Genomic DNA, 19,253 nt, shown 5'->3' on the forward strand with positions numbered 1-19,253 from the left:
AATAAAGATGAATGTTGAAGCTCTAATAAAATATTTTAAAAATTAAAGGGAGATCAACCTGCTAAAATGTTTGAGCCAAGAGTTAAACGGTTCAACCAATTCAACGGTAATTTAGTAAGATATTAGGTAAATATAATATTTTTGGTTTAATAAAAATAATTAATGATTAATTATAGAGTTTAATTGATATACACCGACATTATTTACACGGTTAGATAATAATAGTCGTTGGATATTAAATCAAATTAATAATTAGTTATAATGGATAATCAATTGCCTACAAATAAAAATCCAATTTGAAAGAAAGAAATTAGTCATTGCTATAATTAAAAAAACCAAAATATTTCCGAACTAAAATATCATGAGTAATGCTAGTTTGTGCTCCTATAACATAAGTTAAAGACTAAATAAAGAAACATTATCTTAGAAATTGTGCATTGATTATATTAAAAATATAAAATTTAATATTATAATTGTTATTTTTAATACAATTTTTTTATAGAGATTAATTACTATACACTGTCAGCGTAAAAAGTTTTACATCGTCGGTTCATCACCATCACCCGTTTGTATTACTTTATAGATTTTTAAAATAAAAATCAAACTTCTTTTAATATCCAACGGCTATAATTAAGTGATGGTGTAAAACCCTTTTATACTGACAGTGTATTTCAATTAATCTCTTTTTTATAAATGAGTTTTTTAACTTGTATCCTGGAGACACAAGTTAGCATTATTTTAAAATAAGACTACAAGAGTATCACTATTGAGTATGAATTACCAAAAATTTTAAGAGTACATTTAAAGTTTGGGATAAAAACCTGACTTCAAGTCTTATAATTAAATATAATTTAATATTTCCTATGTTTATATTATAAATCATTTTAGAAAAGTTCTTTATACCACAATATAAGTCATTTTACAATGAACAATTAATACTATTTTTCTTATTATAATTTTAAAATTTATTATTCTCTCTACTTCAATAATATAAATTTATTTCTTTATTAATGAAGGATAATTTTATAAATATTCATAATTTTTATTTTTATATCATAATTCTTTTTAATACGTGTAAAAAATCAAAAATAATTTATAATAAAAAATAGAGATACATAAAAATTAAAATATGAAAAGATATTGTATTACAAAAAAAAATTCATTTTTTTCCCGGATAATAAAGACTACTTCACATAGAGTTAAATCTTGTCCAACATTAAAGACTACTTGACAAAGTTAAATTTTGCAAGACTAAACCACTGAATTACAAATGCCATCGCAACATTTTTTTCCTGAGAGATTAATACCTCACAGAGAGTTGTTGAAAATTAATCTCTCAAAAAATAATATAGACTAGCAAACTCATTTACTATCACGAAGAGAAACATACAATAATAAATAGTGTCGATGATATGACATATTTCTGTTAAAAATTAAAAGAGTTTAATTGAAATACACCGACAATGTCAAATGATTTTACACCATTAGTTAATCATAGACGTCAGATATTAAAAGAAGTTTGACTTTTATTTTAAAAATCTATAAAATAATACAAACGGATGATGGTGATAAATCGACGCCGTAAAACTTTTTACACTGACGGTGCATAATAATTAATCTCATTAGTAAAACCTTTTACTAGGTGCTAATCGTCGCAAATAATAAAAAAAATATTATAATTATATTTTAATAAAAATTAAAATTAAAATTTATTTTAAAATTTTATAATAATATAATTATAATAAATAAACATTATAATTAATATTAGAGTAATATAATTACTAATAACTTTCACATTCTTTTTAATTACTATTGATAAATAAATAAATCAGTATACTAAAATACTTGTAAAAAATTTACTACTTACTAACTTATATTTTTAATAAAATAATAATTTAAATTTTTTAAACATATATTAATTTATTTAAGAAATTATATTAAAAATATTTAAGATATAGATTATTTTTTTAAAAAATCTATATTTCTAATGCGGTTTAAAGTGGTTTTTCCTTTTTAACATTGGACCAAACCGTTAAGTAGTGCGGTTTAAGGTTGAACCGGTTAACCATCTGATCCGGCTCGGTTTTGAAAACATTTAGTGTAGGTTGAACCGTTAACTAAGCCCTCCCCAGAATTGGTGAAATCCTCTCCGTCGCCGTCTCCTCGGAATCCCTCGTGTTCCCCCATTTCACCGCCTCGCCATCTTCAGCTCCCCCAAATCCATCCTCAAATTGTTCTCGGTCTAGGTATGGTTGTTACACTTGTTTTTCTTTAGTCTTTACTTATAGGTTGAAAAGAATATGTTCTTTGAAACTTGTAGATTTATTATTATCACTTCTGAGAGACAAAAATTGTAAAAATAATCTGTTTCTGAACTGGAATCTTTTTCATGGGTCTTGTATGTTGATTTTGTTGTTTTGTTTTGTTTGCATTCTGTAAATGTTACATTTTGTTTACGTGTGTACCTTGTGATTGATCATATAGGCAGTACTGAACTATTCTGCATAACTAGGTCAATGTAATCGGCTTTAGTGTGATTTTTGCTCATTTTCACATGTTTCGTATAGAATTCCGATAGTGTAGTTGTAGCAGCAGCTGAACTCTAGTGCTGTTGTTACTATGATTTAGGGTTGGGGTTGATTGAACTCTTTAAGGAGGGATGTATTCAAAATTCATTCAACTATTGAAATATGAAGCAGTGGCAGAAGTGTATTAGGGTTGTTGTAGATATAATTTGCATATCCTTAGTATTAAGGTACAACCTAACCCAAGAATTTGATTAACATCCGTAATAAGGTGTATCACCCAGACATGAGTGGAACCAAGCCTGTTTTCCCAGTGATTGTAAGGCCAACCCTGGAATACTCTGTAATTGATTGATTGGGTACTCCTAAATTCCATTCGCAGAAGTTTAAAAAAAACGTTTAGCCAGCTGCAGCGATGCGCTGCTACTGTGGTAAGTCATTGATTGAAAATAACATATAGCAAATTTAGTTGTACAATTTTTTCAATGGGAAGTTGTTACTGCAAATTTGTTTATAGGTACTTTGTCCAACCTCAGCTAAGATTAGAAACAAACAAATACTGTCCTGATGCTCTAAGTTTTACTTAGATCTTTTTATTATCGTGGTTTTAAACTTGGAAAGTTGTTCACAACTCATACCCTTATTGGCTCTATGTAAAAGAATAATTTTTGAACGGTGTTACTCATTCCCAACAAGTGTTTCTATATTGGGTTTTGCTGTTATGGAATGTCATTTGTTGCCTGCATTGTTGTTGCATGATGGGTCTCCCTATATCGTTGGCTATTGTCCATTAATTTGTTGTCATTCTTGTTCAATAAAAACATTGGATCTGGGTTTTTTGGGGAGATTGTTTTGTAAAGCCCAAAATCTAATAAGCTATTGGATGCTTCAATTTCAGATAGTTGCAGTTATGTCATCAGAGAAGGAAGCTTCAAGCTCCAAAGAGAAACGCAGACTATCGTGCACTGCTCACTTTGATGCCCTCTGGTTCTGCTACTGTATTGGCCATTCACCCAAAACTTCAAAAAATTCCTCTTTTCAAATGGGTCATCCATCCCTGTACTGATAAAGTTTGTGTGTTTAATGTGTGCAGCCCCGGTTCATCAAATGCAACAGTATTACAGGCTTGGTGTTCTTGATAACTGTTCTGGTAAATGGAAAGCAATGGTTGACTGCTTAATGCTCAAGACCAAACCCAGTTCTCAAGTCGAGGTTGGTTCCTATTTATTCCTCATTAATTTGTAATTGTTATATGTTGAAAATCTTTAAATACATTTGGTTAAATATTCTTTGAACATGGTCCTATTTGCTGTATTTGAGAGCACCTTTGGTTGTGTTTGGGAACATTGAAGAGTATAGGTGGTTTTGTTATTTTTGTTTTTCAACTCTATTTGTATGGATATTATAGCCACAGTGCATTTTTTTTATGTGGGCTTGGAGGATTTTTTACAACATATTTGCCACCTTGCTGGCGCACACAAAGTCAGATACCACCCCATTGCATGGTCTTGACTCGTGATTATGCCCACAAATTATTCTGCTGTTTGATTACCTCAATAGAACGATTGATATGTTGTGTGATTGCATCCTTCATGTATTGGATACCTCAACATATTTCCCACCGAGTGAATGTGTGTGTTCTTGTGGCCTGAAAGAGCAAAACCGAGATCATCTAATGGGTATTTCACGGTGCAATGCTTAAAATCATCAATATGAGGTGCCTTGTTGGTCGTACTAAAATTTTGGCATTTTGTTATTTCGTGTGTGTTGCTAGAAGAGAGTTAAGAAACTACCCTTTCAACTCTGTCTTATTACAAAGTCTCTTCATTTCTACTTGTCTTTCTAGTCTTTCTATATGATGCCCCTATTGCTCTTCTGTGAATGATGAAAGCACCATGAAATTGACAAGAGCAATTTAACGTTGCTCTTGTTTTTATATCATCATTTTACCATGCACCAGATGCATGGTTTAACTGATCTGGCATGGTAGAGTTTATCTATGTTTTTATTGCAAATTATAATAAAGGTTAATTTCTTTGATTATAGTATGTTACTTATCGGTTAGTTGTTAGCGGCAGTTAATTTTTTTTGTTGCTAGTTACTATATGTTAAGAGTTCTACATCAGACAATATATGATCTGAACATATGTTGTGGGACAATCCTCACCTTACAAGTCGAATTATAAGGTTGAATTAGGTCCAGCCACAATTCTAAAACTATAGTTAGTCAATTTTAGAACTACATATAAATGTAATATGACTCATAATGTACAAGTAGTTGAATGAGAACATCTCTCTTCATTTTCTTCCGCTGTTCACCTTAACTCACCTTAACGCAGTGATTTAAGCTTTTTCTCTCTGCGAGCTGTTACCAGTTTTCTATTCCTTTCTTGAACTTTATTTTTAATCAGTATTCGTTTCAGTTCGTTTCAGTCCATGGCTTTGCCATCAACTGGTGATGTTTTCAGCTCTACCACCTTCATTCTTTTATGATAAACCAAGCCTACTCTTGGTTTCTCAGCCATTGACTAGTGCGAATTATAGCTCATGGAGTCAGGCTAGGGAAATGGCTCTGTTGATGGCTCAATTCCCCAGTAGCCAAAGTAATTTGATCTTCAGTTGTATGTGCATGGTAGATGAAAAATGACCTGTTTCTTCCCTTGGTTATTAAATTCCATTGCCAAATACACCACTTCAAGTGTCATCTACTGAACACTACAGCAGAAACATCTGAAACAAGATGTTTGTATTTGGGAGAGGATAGGAAACTTTTGGGAAAGGGAAGACTACTTGTATTATTGAGGGTTTATAATTTTGGCTTTATACAAACTCAAGTACATCACCTCTATTTATACTAGTGGCATTCCTAAAACAACGATTAGAATTTTGCCACCACAAACTTAATCTAAAGCTTATAAATTACTCTCTAGAATTTTCTCTACTATTTTACAAAAATTCTAACTTATCCTTGTCTTCTAGAAAGCTTTATGGATCTCTCTAGAATAGGCATCTAGAAGTTGGACCTACTGCAACACGGCTCAAAAAACTAACAAACCCGTTTTTGGTCTTTTAGGAATTTTAAGCCCAAACTTGCTTTGTTGTAGGTCTAACTTCTAGAAGCCTATTCTAGAGAGATCCATGGTGTTTCTAGAAGATACAGATAAGTTGATGTTGATTTTTGTAGAATAGTTTAGAAAATTTTAAAGAGTGATTTATATTCCTTTGATTAAGTTTATGGTGGCAAAATCCTAGTCGTTGATTTATGAATGCCACAAGTATAAATAGGAGATGATTTATTTGAGTTATTATTAAACCAAAATTATAAACACTAAATAACTAAAGTAGCCTTCCCTTTTAAGAGGTTCGAAGATTCTCCTGTGCTTCTTTGGTCGTCTTTGATCTCGAGACCTTCTCGAACGTGACTTCATCTATTCCTTGATAGATTAGACAAAAAGCCTTCTTGTCTCTCAAACTATGCTTTTGAGTTTGAGATGGAGCGCCTTCATTTTACGAGTCGACAAGGCCTTCCTCGATTGTCTCCCATACGTCGTGTGCGTCAAGGAGAACCACCATTCTTAGACTCCAATTGTCGTAGTTGCTCTTTGTGAGCTTTGGGACTTGGAAATGAACACCGCTATTCGCTATCTTTAGGTGGATCTTCAAGCTCTGATGCCACTTAGATAGAAGGAAGTTTTGGATAGGTGGAGAAAGTTGGGAGAGAGTGTTTATAATTTTGGTTTTATAAAAACTAGTGTTTATAATTTTGGTTTTATAAAAACTCAAGGACATCATCTCTATTTATACTAGTGACATTCATAAATCAACGACTAGGATTTTGCCACCACAAATTTAATCTAATGACTATAAATCACTCTCTAGAATTTTCTCCACATCCTAACTTATCTTTATCTTCTAGAGAGTTCCATGGATATGCTTCTAGAAGTTGGACCTATTGCATCACAAATTTGGGCTTAAAATTACTAAGGCCCAAAAAATAACAAATCCAAAATCAATGTAAATATTCAACACAATTCACCTCACTTCATGATCATTAGATAGAAATCAAGTGAATATTCATTGTTATCAAGATTTCGATCTAGACTTTAAAATCTTAAGATTTTACAATCTTAATCACCCCAACGATCCCGATCTTAAATAGATTATTGTGTTATAGCCAAATTGTGAAAAAAATCGTAAAACCATTGGTTCTGTTCGATCTTTGCTAGTTTTGGCCATGATTGACCATTTTCCGGACACCACCATTAAAAAATGAGAAGGATGACGAGATGCAGTGGCGCAGCAGTTACAAATGCCTGCCTTTTGAAGTGAAGCTTTAGATTTTGGGTTTAGAGACTAAACATCTCATGTCATTGTAGGTTTGTCCTAATGTCTCTAAAATGTTTCATGTGGAAGTAATAAATTATAAAAACTCAAATCATACATGTCTAAAGAATATGAAAAGTCATTTTCTCACAAATACAATTGCCGACTGTAAAAAAAAACTTTAAATATATATCATTATTTTTTCATTTTAGTCGGATTTTATGATTTTTATTGCGATTTTATATTTTACGATCTTGTAACCACCTCTCAATTTTGCAAAAACAATTAGGCAGTATCTTCCGATCTTAGCTACAAGATGTGTTTCCTCACGGACCATAATGACCCTGATTCACTAATCAAAGATCAAATCCTATCATTAATCCTGTTCCTCCCATCAACAAATTATTCTCCTTGAGTATTCTGAAGGAAAAACAATGTGAAATTGGTTCCTTCACATCTTAGTCTGATTCTACAGTTTTTTAATTTTCGTTTTTTTTTTCTTTCTCCAAATCAAATCAATAATTAATTATAAACATTTTATACCCTGTTGACTTCAGTGTCAAAATTTAGATGTTCAAATAACATCACAAAAAAAAGCCCATAGTTTCAGATCTTCTGCTGAGACTGAATATCAGGCTATTGACTACTGTTGTGGTGAATTAATTTGGCTCAAGCACTTGCTAACTTGTTTTGAGATTACCATTTATTCTGCTATCCTGTTCTGTTATAATCAACCCATTATTCATTTGGTCTCTAGTCCAACATTTCACGAGCTATCCAAGTGTTGACTGTCATTCATCCAAGATCACGTTTCCTCAGATGCACAGAGCAGTCTCAACATCAGCTGGCAGAATCACTCGCCCAGCTTCTTTCTTCCTTCTTCCAGCTACTCAGTATCTGCTCTTAGCCTTGTACTGTCTAAGCCGAGAATTTCAGACACTCATTTCTCAACTTGAGGAGTAGTATTCTGGATTAATATATATTATTTTGTTTAATTATTGTTATGTTAGTTATTAGTTGATATCAGTGGCAGTTACATTTTCAGAATTACAGTATATTTGCATCACAAGTAGTTGAATGAAAACAACACTCTTGAATTGTGTTTTTCCTCAAACAATTTTACACATTTTCTTAGAGTAACAAGTTGTATGTCTACTACATGCAGGAAATCCTCGAAGCTCAAGAGAAATCAAAGCCACACATATGGAGTTTCAGAACACGGTATGAAGCTTCACAATACTGGCGAAGACGATATGGTCATTTAGACAGGCCTGAATGAGGAAAATCCTTGTGTGCAGATGAATGCGTTTTGCATTCTGATTTTATTCGTGTTTTAGAGAAAGAGATTTTAGTGACCAAATAAAGTTTATATCAAATTGAAGATGCCAGAAAGCTAGATTTTCATTACTTTTTTGTGGAACTTTCACATTGAATTTTGCATTGAGAAGACTTAGTGTGTGTTTGAATTGGCGGTGGATATAGTTTTTTTTTTGATAGAATTGATATTTGATTTATGATTGGATATATTTATGTAAAAGAGAGTTGAATAATAAATTTCAGTGTAAAAATCATGTTTAAATTCAGAAGCTACAAATTTTATGTTCAAGTAGAATCAATTCTATTTTAGAAGATCAAACATCTCAAAATCATTCAAGAATCAAGTCTATACCTTTAGAATTGTTTTTGGCTCTTCCAAAAGTCAAACCAAACATGCTAAGTTTCTGTGAATAATAATGTTTTAAAATTATAGATACTCATTTTCATTTTTCATGTGTTTTTGTGTAATGAAATTTTGCTTGGTCCCTCTATTATATAGTTTTTTTTGACCGCATAAATATTGTCCTGGAGTAATTAAGGTAAAGATTCAGACATGTTTCAAATGTTTAGTGTTTTAAAACTCACCATGATAGATAAAATTTTAATTATAAGTTTGTGCATTTGGAAGTTGGTTTAAATGCACATAAAAGTGTAACAAAGTGTAATTAAAATTAACTGTGCTGAGTTTAACATATAGTTACACTATAAAATCACATTCATTAGTTGTTTAACTAACTTATACTTTTGAAAATTATCAAATGATAGAAATGCAAACTTTCTCTCCTCTTTGATTTTTCTTTGTGATATGGTATCCACAATTTGAAATGATCTTTAACCATGTTTGAAGACGACGATTGATCTTAAAATGCATTTAGTATCAACTTAAAGAACATCTTCAAGACATTTGCACAACAAATCGCGCTCAAATTAGATGAAGATAATTTTCATTCCAATAAGCATCAAATCAAAGGTATAAACTCCATTGATATATATAGTAAATCCAACAATTCCTTTGCAGACGATTGCAAGAGTGAAGTAAAAAATCCTACATGTATCATCTATGATGCCTTCAATTGTGAAATGAAGCTCCATCACCTAGCTGGAATTAGTGGACAAATATCCAGAATCGTTAATCTTTCAGGATCTGAACAAGTTCTCCTTGGCAATGACCAAGGTTTTTCCATAATCTATATTGGTGGACACTCAAGAATCTACTTTTTGTTTATGATATTACAAATAATCTTAATCTTATCTCAAGTGAGCAAATTTGCAAAGAATAATAATGTATTCATTGAGTTCCATGTTGACAAGTGTTTGGTAAAATGTGTAACATAATATACTAGGACATCTATATATTTGATTTACAAGAAGATACTAGAGTTTTAAAACTAATTTATCTTTTTATCCTTAAAATATTTTAACACTCATGCTAAATAAAATAAAAGTAAAATAATATTTTAAAAAAATAATTATTAATTCATAAACAACATATATAATCAAATTCAAAATATTTAATGTTTTAAATATTTTAAAATATATTGAAGTGGAAATAAGATATTGATAAATATCATAAAATTATTATATGATTAATTATGAGATGAACCGCTTTCTCATCTTGATGATTAATCTAATCGCATAAAATATTTAAAAAATTAAATTCTAGATAATATATAATTCATATACTACAATTATATATTGATATCTATTGCAATACAACAACATATAACAAAATTAAGTTATGATAAAAAAAATGAAAATAAACAAAATAAAACACATGAAAAAAAAAGAGTTGAATCATAGTAATAAAAATAATGGAGTTGTCGTTAAAAAAAATGGAGGAATTTAATAAGTCAACAAAATTAACATATAATATTTATTAAGGACAATTTAGGATTTTAATAAAAAAAAGTGAGGATAATTTTATCAATATAATAAAAATAGATTTTATCATAACTCTTATCCATCTCCTCCCCTCCAAAACCCCTCAATTGGGGAGGAAGGAAAAACTACTCCAGGAGGATTTATGATTACCTCCAATCATATCTCATCTCCTCATAAAAAATGAACCAAACTTATTTCATTAAAAATATTTTCTCCCTCCCCTAAAAAAAACCCAACCAAATGGACCTTTGTCTATCTTATTCATTTTACTATGCACCTTTTGATTTGTTGTATGATGATGTATGGGACCAACTCCGTGTTAGATCATGATTGTAAGTTGAATGGATCAATACTTGAATCGTGTATATGAATATTTTTTTAATAGTATTTCAAGCATTCTTTAAATTATGGTTACAGTTGTTACTATTTTTTTGGTTTGAACTAGTGTAACCGGTTACTGGCTTTTGGTAACTGGTTATCACTATGTTGCATTTTAATTATTCAAACGACTATAACCAGATACGGGTTTTGCGCAATCGGTTACATGCAGTTAGTTTAAGTTTTTCAGCTTGTTTCTTGTGTCCCTATCCATTGTACTTATATATACCTTTGATGTATCGTTGGAAAGTTAGTTGGATGTTGAATGAATGTGCACTCTCACCCTCAATTATATTCTCTCTCTCACTATCTCCCTCTTCACACTCAATTACTCCATTTTTATCAACCTTGTGGTTCCAAGTTCTAACATTTGGCATCAAAAGCCTTATTCAATACACCAAGCACCTAGTGTACAACATGAATTCAGTCTCCAATGATAGAATCCCTTCAAACCTACCCATCCATGATATGAAGAATCACGATAAATGGTGCAAACAAATGAAGGTGTTGTTTGACTATCAAGATGTTCTTGAAGTGATTAAAAACGGTGTGAGTCCTCTTGTCAAAGGTGCAACAGATGCACAACGAGCAACACATAAGAAAGAAAAGAAAAAAGATTTTAAGGCATTGTTTTTTATCCATCAATGTGTGGATACAAACAACTTTGAGAAAGTTGGTAATTGTGAATCATTGAAGCATGCATGGGAAATCTTGAAGAAGGCGTATGCAGGGGTTGACAAGGTGAAGGTTGCGAGGTTATAAACTCACAAATTTCAATTTGAATTCATTCAAATGGAGGAGAATGATACCATCAACGATTTCACGACAAGAATTACTCAGTTAGTAAATGAAGTAAAGGTGTGTGGAGAAACAGATACAGAATAATATGTTGTCGCAAAAATATTATGTTATTTGATGACAACATTTGCTAACATAGTCGTAACGATTGAGGAATCGAAGGATCTTACAACGATGAGCAAAAAGGAGCTGCAAAGCTCTTTTGAGGCACATAAGCAAAGGATGGAGAAGAGAAATAATGATAAGGCAATGGCGGAGATCGCTTTGCAAGCTCATTTCAATGAGAAAGATAAGAAATTGAAGGGAAAATATCCCATGAAGAGTAGAGGGAATTTTTCAGAATTTTGGTGGAAGAGAGTTCCAAAGTTCCAAGAATTCGACTTGTCAAAAGGGTGAGAAAAACTGAAACAAAAATGGTGGTCAAAGCAACTTTAGAGGTGAAAGGAGAAGGATTGACAACAGCAAGATGCAATGCTTTGTATGTCAAAAGTTTAGTTATTTTGCAAGAGAGTGCAATGCAAACAAGAAGGAACCTCAAATGGATGAAGCTGAGGTTGCAAGACAAGAGTTTGATGAGGAGAACACACTCTTGGTCATGCTCATAGAAAGGGAATGTAACAACATGCTGCGAGACAATAACAACAATAATTTTGGAAATTCTGCAAAACCATGATGTAACTGATTACGTAAATGCTGTAACTAATTACATGCAAAAGAAAATGCAATGGCGACTTTGAAACAAGCAGTGCAATGCAGCGATCAATAGTATTTAGACTCCAGATATTCTACTCATATGACGGTGAGGAAAGATTGGTCTGTTATAATCAATCGTGTCATGAAGAATAAAGTGAAGTTCGTAGATGATACCACTCTAGTAGAGGAATGGATCAATGATGTACCAATATAGAGAAGAGATAGTAGAAATTCTTTGATAAATGATATGTTGTATATTCCTGGAATTAAGTGTAACCTTCTAAGTATTGACCAATTCCTTGAGAAGGGTTACAAGATTCGTATGAAGAACAAGGCTACACGTTATGGATGTAAATAAGGTTTTGATTCTTAAAGCTCTTATGAACGCCAATAGAAATTTCAACGTTTAGTTCAAGGTTACGGAGCATAGGTTTATTGCTACAGCGGCTAGTCGAGAAGAGCGCACATTGTTGGGTGAGAATATGGATACAAAAATGTCTAAAAATGGGGGAGGGGGAGGGGGGGTGAATAAACCTTTTTACCCTTAAAACAATTTGTAAAACATATTAGGTCCCATAAATGAAATTAGAGATTTTAAGAAGCGCGCAAGCAAAGCACAAAAACATGAGAGCTTGGAAGCATCTCAATGAATCAATTCACATGAATTAATACATGAGGTTACTGTGAGGTTAATTATTTCTAGTGCAAGTCACTTACAAGATAATCGAAGCCGCTTTAGATGAAGCAATTTAAAAACACTTTACTTAGATGTTCTTAACAAAGCATAATTGGCTTCATGATGATTCCACAAAATTGATACACCACAAACTTAAGCTTATACATTAAATAACTATAAGTACAATCTAACCTATATGGCATGCAATGAATGCAATTATACAATAGCAAATATGAATGAATGTTTTTAAAATAAAAGAGAAAATGGAAAAGGAAAAGACACACATAGATATATAGTGCTTCGGCGTTCATCCTTACTTTGCCCACTTCTCTCTTTAATGGATGACACCATCGAAACATAATCACGATCTTCCATTATTTTGATAAAATGATTACAGTATTTTGATTACAATGAACTATCACACGATAATTTCCTCTATTGATGCAGACACTAAACAACTTACAATAACAAAATCCCTCAAGGTCCTGATTCATTAACCTCGTTATCCATAATAACCTGCTCCAAGTATTCATGTGTGGTGATCCCCCTGACCCCACCGATTTCTTGTATGAGATATTTCTATTAACTGAGTGTATATCAGACAAATCCCAACTTAGTTTGCGAGCAATCTTTCTCCAACGCCACCAAAGAAGGACAACTTCTAACTCTGCCTTTCAGACCGTTGATACTTGATATTCCCAAAGTCTTCCTTGGAGTATATTGAAAACTCTCTTCTTAATAGATAATCAATAGCAAATTGCATTCAAGAAACGATACTTGCACTTGTTACACAGCAACCAACTTCTAACAAAAAGATTAGATACCTTAATGTACCACTAGTCTCCCTAACACTCAATATTTAGAGGAAGGTCCATAATCAATGGAAAAAGACTAAGGATGAAGATGATGGATACTGTAGAAAATCTCAACCAACCACTCAAAGTACAAGGTGTTAGTCAAGTAATTCAGTTTTTGTTAATGAAAAACACACACACATAAGGTTCTGTCAAGTTTATAAATGAATGGGTCTTGGTTCTTGATTGATATCAAGAACTTGACCAATCATAACAAGTTTGATCAACTCACTCTCTAATTCACACAAGTACAACAACAAAATTGCACGAGAATAAGATGCAACAAAAAATATAATGAATTGGCATGAATGCAATATCAAGAAGTTGGTTTTAGAGAAGAAGAGAAAACATTCATGGTGTAAGGATGAACACACTAAAAAGAGAAGATAAAATCACATTTTTGCCTCTATAGATTTTATCATAGGTTTCACACATTTGTTTCTTTCACCAAAAGAAACAACTATTTAAATAAGATATGGAAAATTGGATTTTAGATGTGTGATTCGAACCAGGAAGGATTTGTGATTCAAATCAATCCACATTAACTAATACATGAGGTTATTGCGAGGGTGATTGTTTCTAGTGCAAATCTCATACAAGATAATCAAAGCCTCTTTAGACTAAACGATTTAAAAACACTTTACTTAGATTTTCTTAACAAAACATATTTGACTTCATGATGATTCCACAAGATTGATACACCACAAACCTAAACTTATATATTAAATTACTATAAGCATGGTCTAACCTATATGGCATTAAATCAATACAATCTATATAATATATTAAATTTGAAACGGCAGATTATATTATGACACATTTTAACTTTTTTGATTCATTTGTGTCATATAATCCTATTATCCTATGTGGCACTTCCCCAAATTTATTTTCAAAAGGTCAAATACAATAGTTATTATCACTTATATGTCACGAATTCAACTCCTTGCAAAGACAAAAAAAAAATGCAATATTTATTCTCTATTAGAAGTTGCAAGTTCAACTCCTCACAAAAACAAAAATATTTGTAAATCTAAACACTAAATTTGAAATTAATATACATAAAAACTCAAACAATTAAAATCTCATTTTATTTTCTATTACGTGGATTTTTTGAATAAAAAAATAAATCAATTTTCAAATAATTCAATGAAAAGACTATGAGAGCTTATTAAATTCCTAAAAAAATAAAATTAAATAATTTTTATATTATTCGATTAAGAAATTATAAGAATTGATTTAATTCCTATAAAAATAAAAATAATTTTTAATCTCTTAATAAAAGTGATAATATTATTACTACTTAAACTGCTTACAAAAAAAGATAATAGATTATGTATAAACAATTATAAAAATACAACTCATTATATTTTTCATATACTAATCATTATTTTTATTTTTTCGTATCTGTTTTTTGTATCAATATTTTTTTAAATATAATTCTAAATTAAAAATCCGGTTATATGTTCCAAAGTTTTAACTTCAAGTATCTCATATCAATGTTAAAAAAGTTATCAAACAATTCTTTCAAATTTAACTTATAACTTTCAAATAGGCAAATAAATGCCTCAAATTATTTCTAAAATATTATTTTGAATTATAATTGTATATACATATTACAAAATTAAATCATAAATTTTTAACAATCATTTATAATTCATTACATAAAAATATCCAATAATGTATTGTTAAACAGTAAATAATTAAAATTGACGGGCTTACTCAATTGAATTAAATCAATGGTAGTTGTTGCAAATGAATGGTATAGTAAAAAACAGCAACACTTACCATATTTAAATACCAAAATTGTCATCCAACCGATAGAGACTCATTTAATAGTCATACTCAATTCCTTTCTAGACTACAAATTCAATATAAAATAGAAAGTTTTATCTAGGATTTTAATGTTGGCCTTTATGGATGGTTACATAGAGTAGAGTGTGAGTAGTTAGAATATAGAATGTTTTTCATCCATGAAATAAATAAGTACACACATTCTTAGAGATGTTGAAAGAAGGAAAGGAAATATTTAAAAAAATTATTGAAATTTTTTACACTTTTTTTCACATTTTAAAATTAAATTGTGATATCTTATTTGCATATCTATGATTCAAATATATTTCTTTTTAGTTTAACTTTTACTCTCGCTTTTTATCACCTTTGTCATATCATCTCAATTACAATTTTTTATAATAAACATAATCAAAATCTATATTTTATAGTGCCCCTAAAAAAATTCATCTAGTTATGCAATAATGCAATAGCAAATATGAATGAATACTTGCAAAATAAAAGAGAAAAAATGCACACACATGCATGCACGCACACAAGCATCCCTGTACGCGCACACACACATGCACACAAGCACCCATGGGCATACACACACACACACACACACACACACACACACACACACACACACACACACACACACACACACATATATATATATATATAAATATAACAACCCGTATAATATATATCTAGAATAATATCATACAAGTGTTAATAATTGGTACTGATCCAACATAAGTGCCTAATGACATCAATATATACACATGTCCAAACTAAAAACATCAATGGAACATGTTATACAATAGTGCCTAAACAATAAAAATCTAAGAATTATGTGCAATATCTTCATTGCACACAACTCCACAGCGGAAGATCTGAATAATTGCGTCCCTTGAAACATCCATAGACAACTTCTCTTAGATTCAACCTGCAAGGATTACCTGAAAAATAACAACAATAATAGGATGAGATGATAAACTTAGTGGGTTCTCCTATCCTATGGGTCCACTCGGCTCTACAGGGTTTTCTAAGCAATATTCAACTCATATCCAACTCAAGTTAACAAGGGAACGGAGACTTGAGCGATGAGGAAACTAACTCGCAATTGTATGGCAACATGCATCTGAGTTCTCATAACTCAACCACGATCATTATTCAGATCACGACACATCAATTCCCGAACGGACTTACGTCTAAGCCAGGCCCGATTCATGCATACTCGTATGATTTGACTTTCACGGTGGATATCGGGTCCTCTATGAGGCTTAATCCCCAGTTCAAGCAACCGTCACCCGTATGGGACTCTAACCCACCTAGGGTATCTTTCACCGTATGAGACTCCAACCCACCTAGGTGTCCACCTTTCCCCCATGTCCGCCATGGTTGGGGCTCAAACCCAATTGAGGCTGGAATCATCGGTCCCACATCCCAATTCTTACTCATATAAGCATACTAATAGAGATGTGTACCATCATAGAAAACACACACATTCTGAATACATGATCGGTTCCACAATCATCGTTTCCACGAACCATAACAAAATCCATCAATCACAGGTGACTTCATTCACCATAATACACAAATAATAACATGGCATGTTCCATACAATGCGTCTCCTTCTCAATCATGGCAACAATTCATCCACGACCTCCACATAGGCGTCGTACGAATGAATACCGTGTTCTCATACATATATCACACATGTTCCATAACCTAGATTATCTTTCTAAGTTATTAATCAAGTTATTCTCCTAGGTTTCCTCACTCATCTTCATAAGGTTTTTTTAATTATGTTATTTCACAATCAAACATATCAACAATGTTTAACATTTATCATAATATAATTCATAGAATTTGTAAGACACATAATATACTGTAACATGGTATAATAATGATAGTCTTTTACGTTATCTTTTTAACACATTCGTCCGCGTCCAAAACAGAGTTATAACACTCAATTAATTCATTAATCTATCTTAATCAAGATTTAGATTAACATTTATTCATTGCATAAGTATTCAACAACAAAATCCTTGGCCTAGTGGTAAGGCTTGTACCATACCAAGGAGGTCCTGGGTTCGACCCCCTAAACATTGTTCCTTTCACAATTAATCATGTGGTTAACCTCCATAATTTCAACAACAAAACACATAAACACCCAAAGACCACAACTTCAACAACAACATGACACCAACATATATCATGAATGAGAAATATAAACACAACAAGTTCATCACAAATTCTCACAAATCCTAACCCCCCCAAACATAAGTTATTTCCCCCAAATGATGATTCTCCATGACTAACAACTAATTGAGCATATGGGATATATTGAAATTCACCCCCGAATTTCCTTCACTCAACAAATAAACTCTTCTTCTATCAACGTCTTAGACGAACACCTGACTTCTCCTCGATTTCAACCTCTGACATACTCATTCTTCTAACCTCTCCTCCTTGGCAAACTTCTCTCTTGTGTCAACTCTCAATACTTCATAGTCTTAACCATATATAAACACAACAAGTTCATCACAAATTCTCACAAATCCTAACCCCCCAAACATAGGTTATTTTCCCCCAAATGCTAACTCTATCTAAGAACTCACCTTGTAGAAGAAGAAGATAAAGTTTGGTGAAGGTGAGAGTGAAAATGACATGATGATGGTGGTAAAGATGATGATTATCCATGGTTTTTATTTTTCTCCAAGCTCTTCTTTCCTCTTTCTCTCCTCTTCTTTCTTATCTTTCTTTCTTGTTCTTATCTCTTCCTTTTCTTTTTCCTTTATGATATCCCTCTTACCTACTTCTTCTTATCCTTTTCTTCTTCTTTTCAATCCCCACCACACAAAATACATATATAATATCAAGTAGTAATAAAAATATCCCAATTGATATTTTATCTTCCAGTACCAATTGACCAATTATTAATGTTATCAAAAATGTCCTCTCTTGTATTTATTAATATTGGTCTGTCTCTTTTATTAATAATTAATCTCTTCAGAGTTCACTGGTTACTCTATTGGTCCCAACTGATAACACTTAGAGCACATAGGAGCTCTAATTGTTACAATTGATAATAGATAGAGTACATAGGAATTCAATTGGTCTTGACTGACAACTAATTGAGCATTTAAGGGAATATGGGATATTACATTCTCCCCCCCTTAAATTGAAATTCGCCCCCGAATTTCCTTCACTCAACAAATAAACTCTTCTTGTATCAACGTCTTAGACCAACACCTGATTTCTCCTCGATTTCAACCTCTGACATACTCATTCTTCTAGCCTCTCCTCCTTGGCAAACTTCTCTCTTGTGTCAACTCTCAATACTTCATAGTCTTAACCATATCCTTATTGCAATATTGGATTAAAGTTTAACTTTGCTCCCACTTAATTCATCTGATATACCGCTCTACATCAGTTGGTCACTTTCCTCCCAGAAATCACAACTTCCCTTCCTTGCACTAAGTTACCCAAAACATAATTATGACACCTTTTTTTAATTTGGATAATCAACACTCTTCAACCCTCCACGAGACAATTTACTGATTCCTTGACTCCATGCCATACTTACGACCCTTCTCTTATAAATCCTTCAGTAATTGTGACAACCGTTTAATCCATCAAGTGATATCCTTATCATTTTCACTTGGTCTGATATTATATGCTGCAAGTCTTTACTCCCACTGTTTCACTTCTTTCGTACTACTCCAATAAGATAGCACCATTAACATGAGATTGTCTTACTCTCATTCTTATGAGTAGTTATCCCTTCAATCCTCATAATCTTGATTGATATCTTTCATCCATCACCTCCAATATGATACTCCGATTCCAACAGTGGAACACCTGGGATTCCTAAGCACCACTGATTAGCTAACAGTCTACATATAAGATCATGCCTATCCTCTAGAGTGCTCACCAAGACCACAACTTCAACAACAACATGACACCAACACATATCATGGATGAGAAGTATAAACACAACAAGTTCAGTACAAATTCTCACAAATCCTA

The 19,253-nt window shown here is 31.9% G+C and overlaps 1 protein-coding gene across 1 annotated transcript; it reads left to right on the forward strand.

Annotated features, from left to right (window-relative positions):
- Positions 1–2,081: 2,081 nt before the first annotated feature.
- LOC127100662 (uncharacterized) lies at positions 2,082–8,434 on the forward strand. The gene is made up of 4 exons (XM_051037911.1): positions 2,082–2,246; positions 3,424–3,523; positions 3,619–3,737; positions 8,014–8,434. The coding sequence occupies exons 2-4, from the start codon at positions 3,436–3,438 to the stop codon at positions 8,125–8,127; spliced, it is 321 nt and encodes a 106-aa protein (XP_050893868.1). The 5' UTR covers positions 2,082–2,246; positions 3,424–3,435; the 3' UTR covers positions 8,128–8,434.
- Positions 8,435–19,253: the final 10,819 nt, after the last annotated feature.

The sequence above is a fragment of the Lathyrus oleraceus genome, chromosome 7, assembly GCF_024323335.1.
Source record: "Lathyrus oleraceus cultivar Zhongwan6 chromosome 7, CAAS_Psat_ZW6_1.0, whole genome shotgun sequence".
Lineage (NCBI taxonomy): Eukaryota > Viridiplantae > Streptophyta > Magnoliopsida > Fabales > Fabaceae > Lathyrus > Lathyrus oleraceus.

Excerpts from the sequence above, each read along its gene's own strand:
- LOC127100662 (XM_051037911.1), top strand. The coding sequence starts at position 3,436 with ATGTCATCAGAGAAGGAAGCTTCAAGCTCCAAAGAGAAACGCAGACTA. Across the intron at positions 3,524-3,618 it reads TGCCCTCTGGTTCTGCTACT|CCCCGGTTCATCAAATGCAA; the intron begins GTATTGGCCATT and ends TAATGTGTGCAG. Across the intron at positions 3,738-8,013 it reads AACCCAGTTCTCAAGTCGAG|GAAATCCTCGAAGCTCAAGA; the intron begins GTTGGTTCCTAT and ends TACTACATGCAG.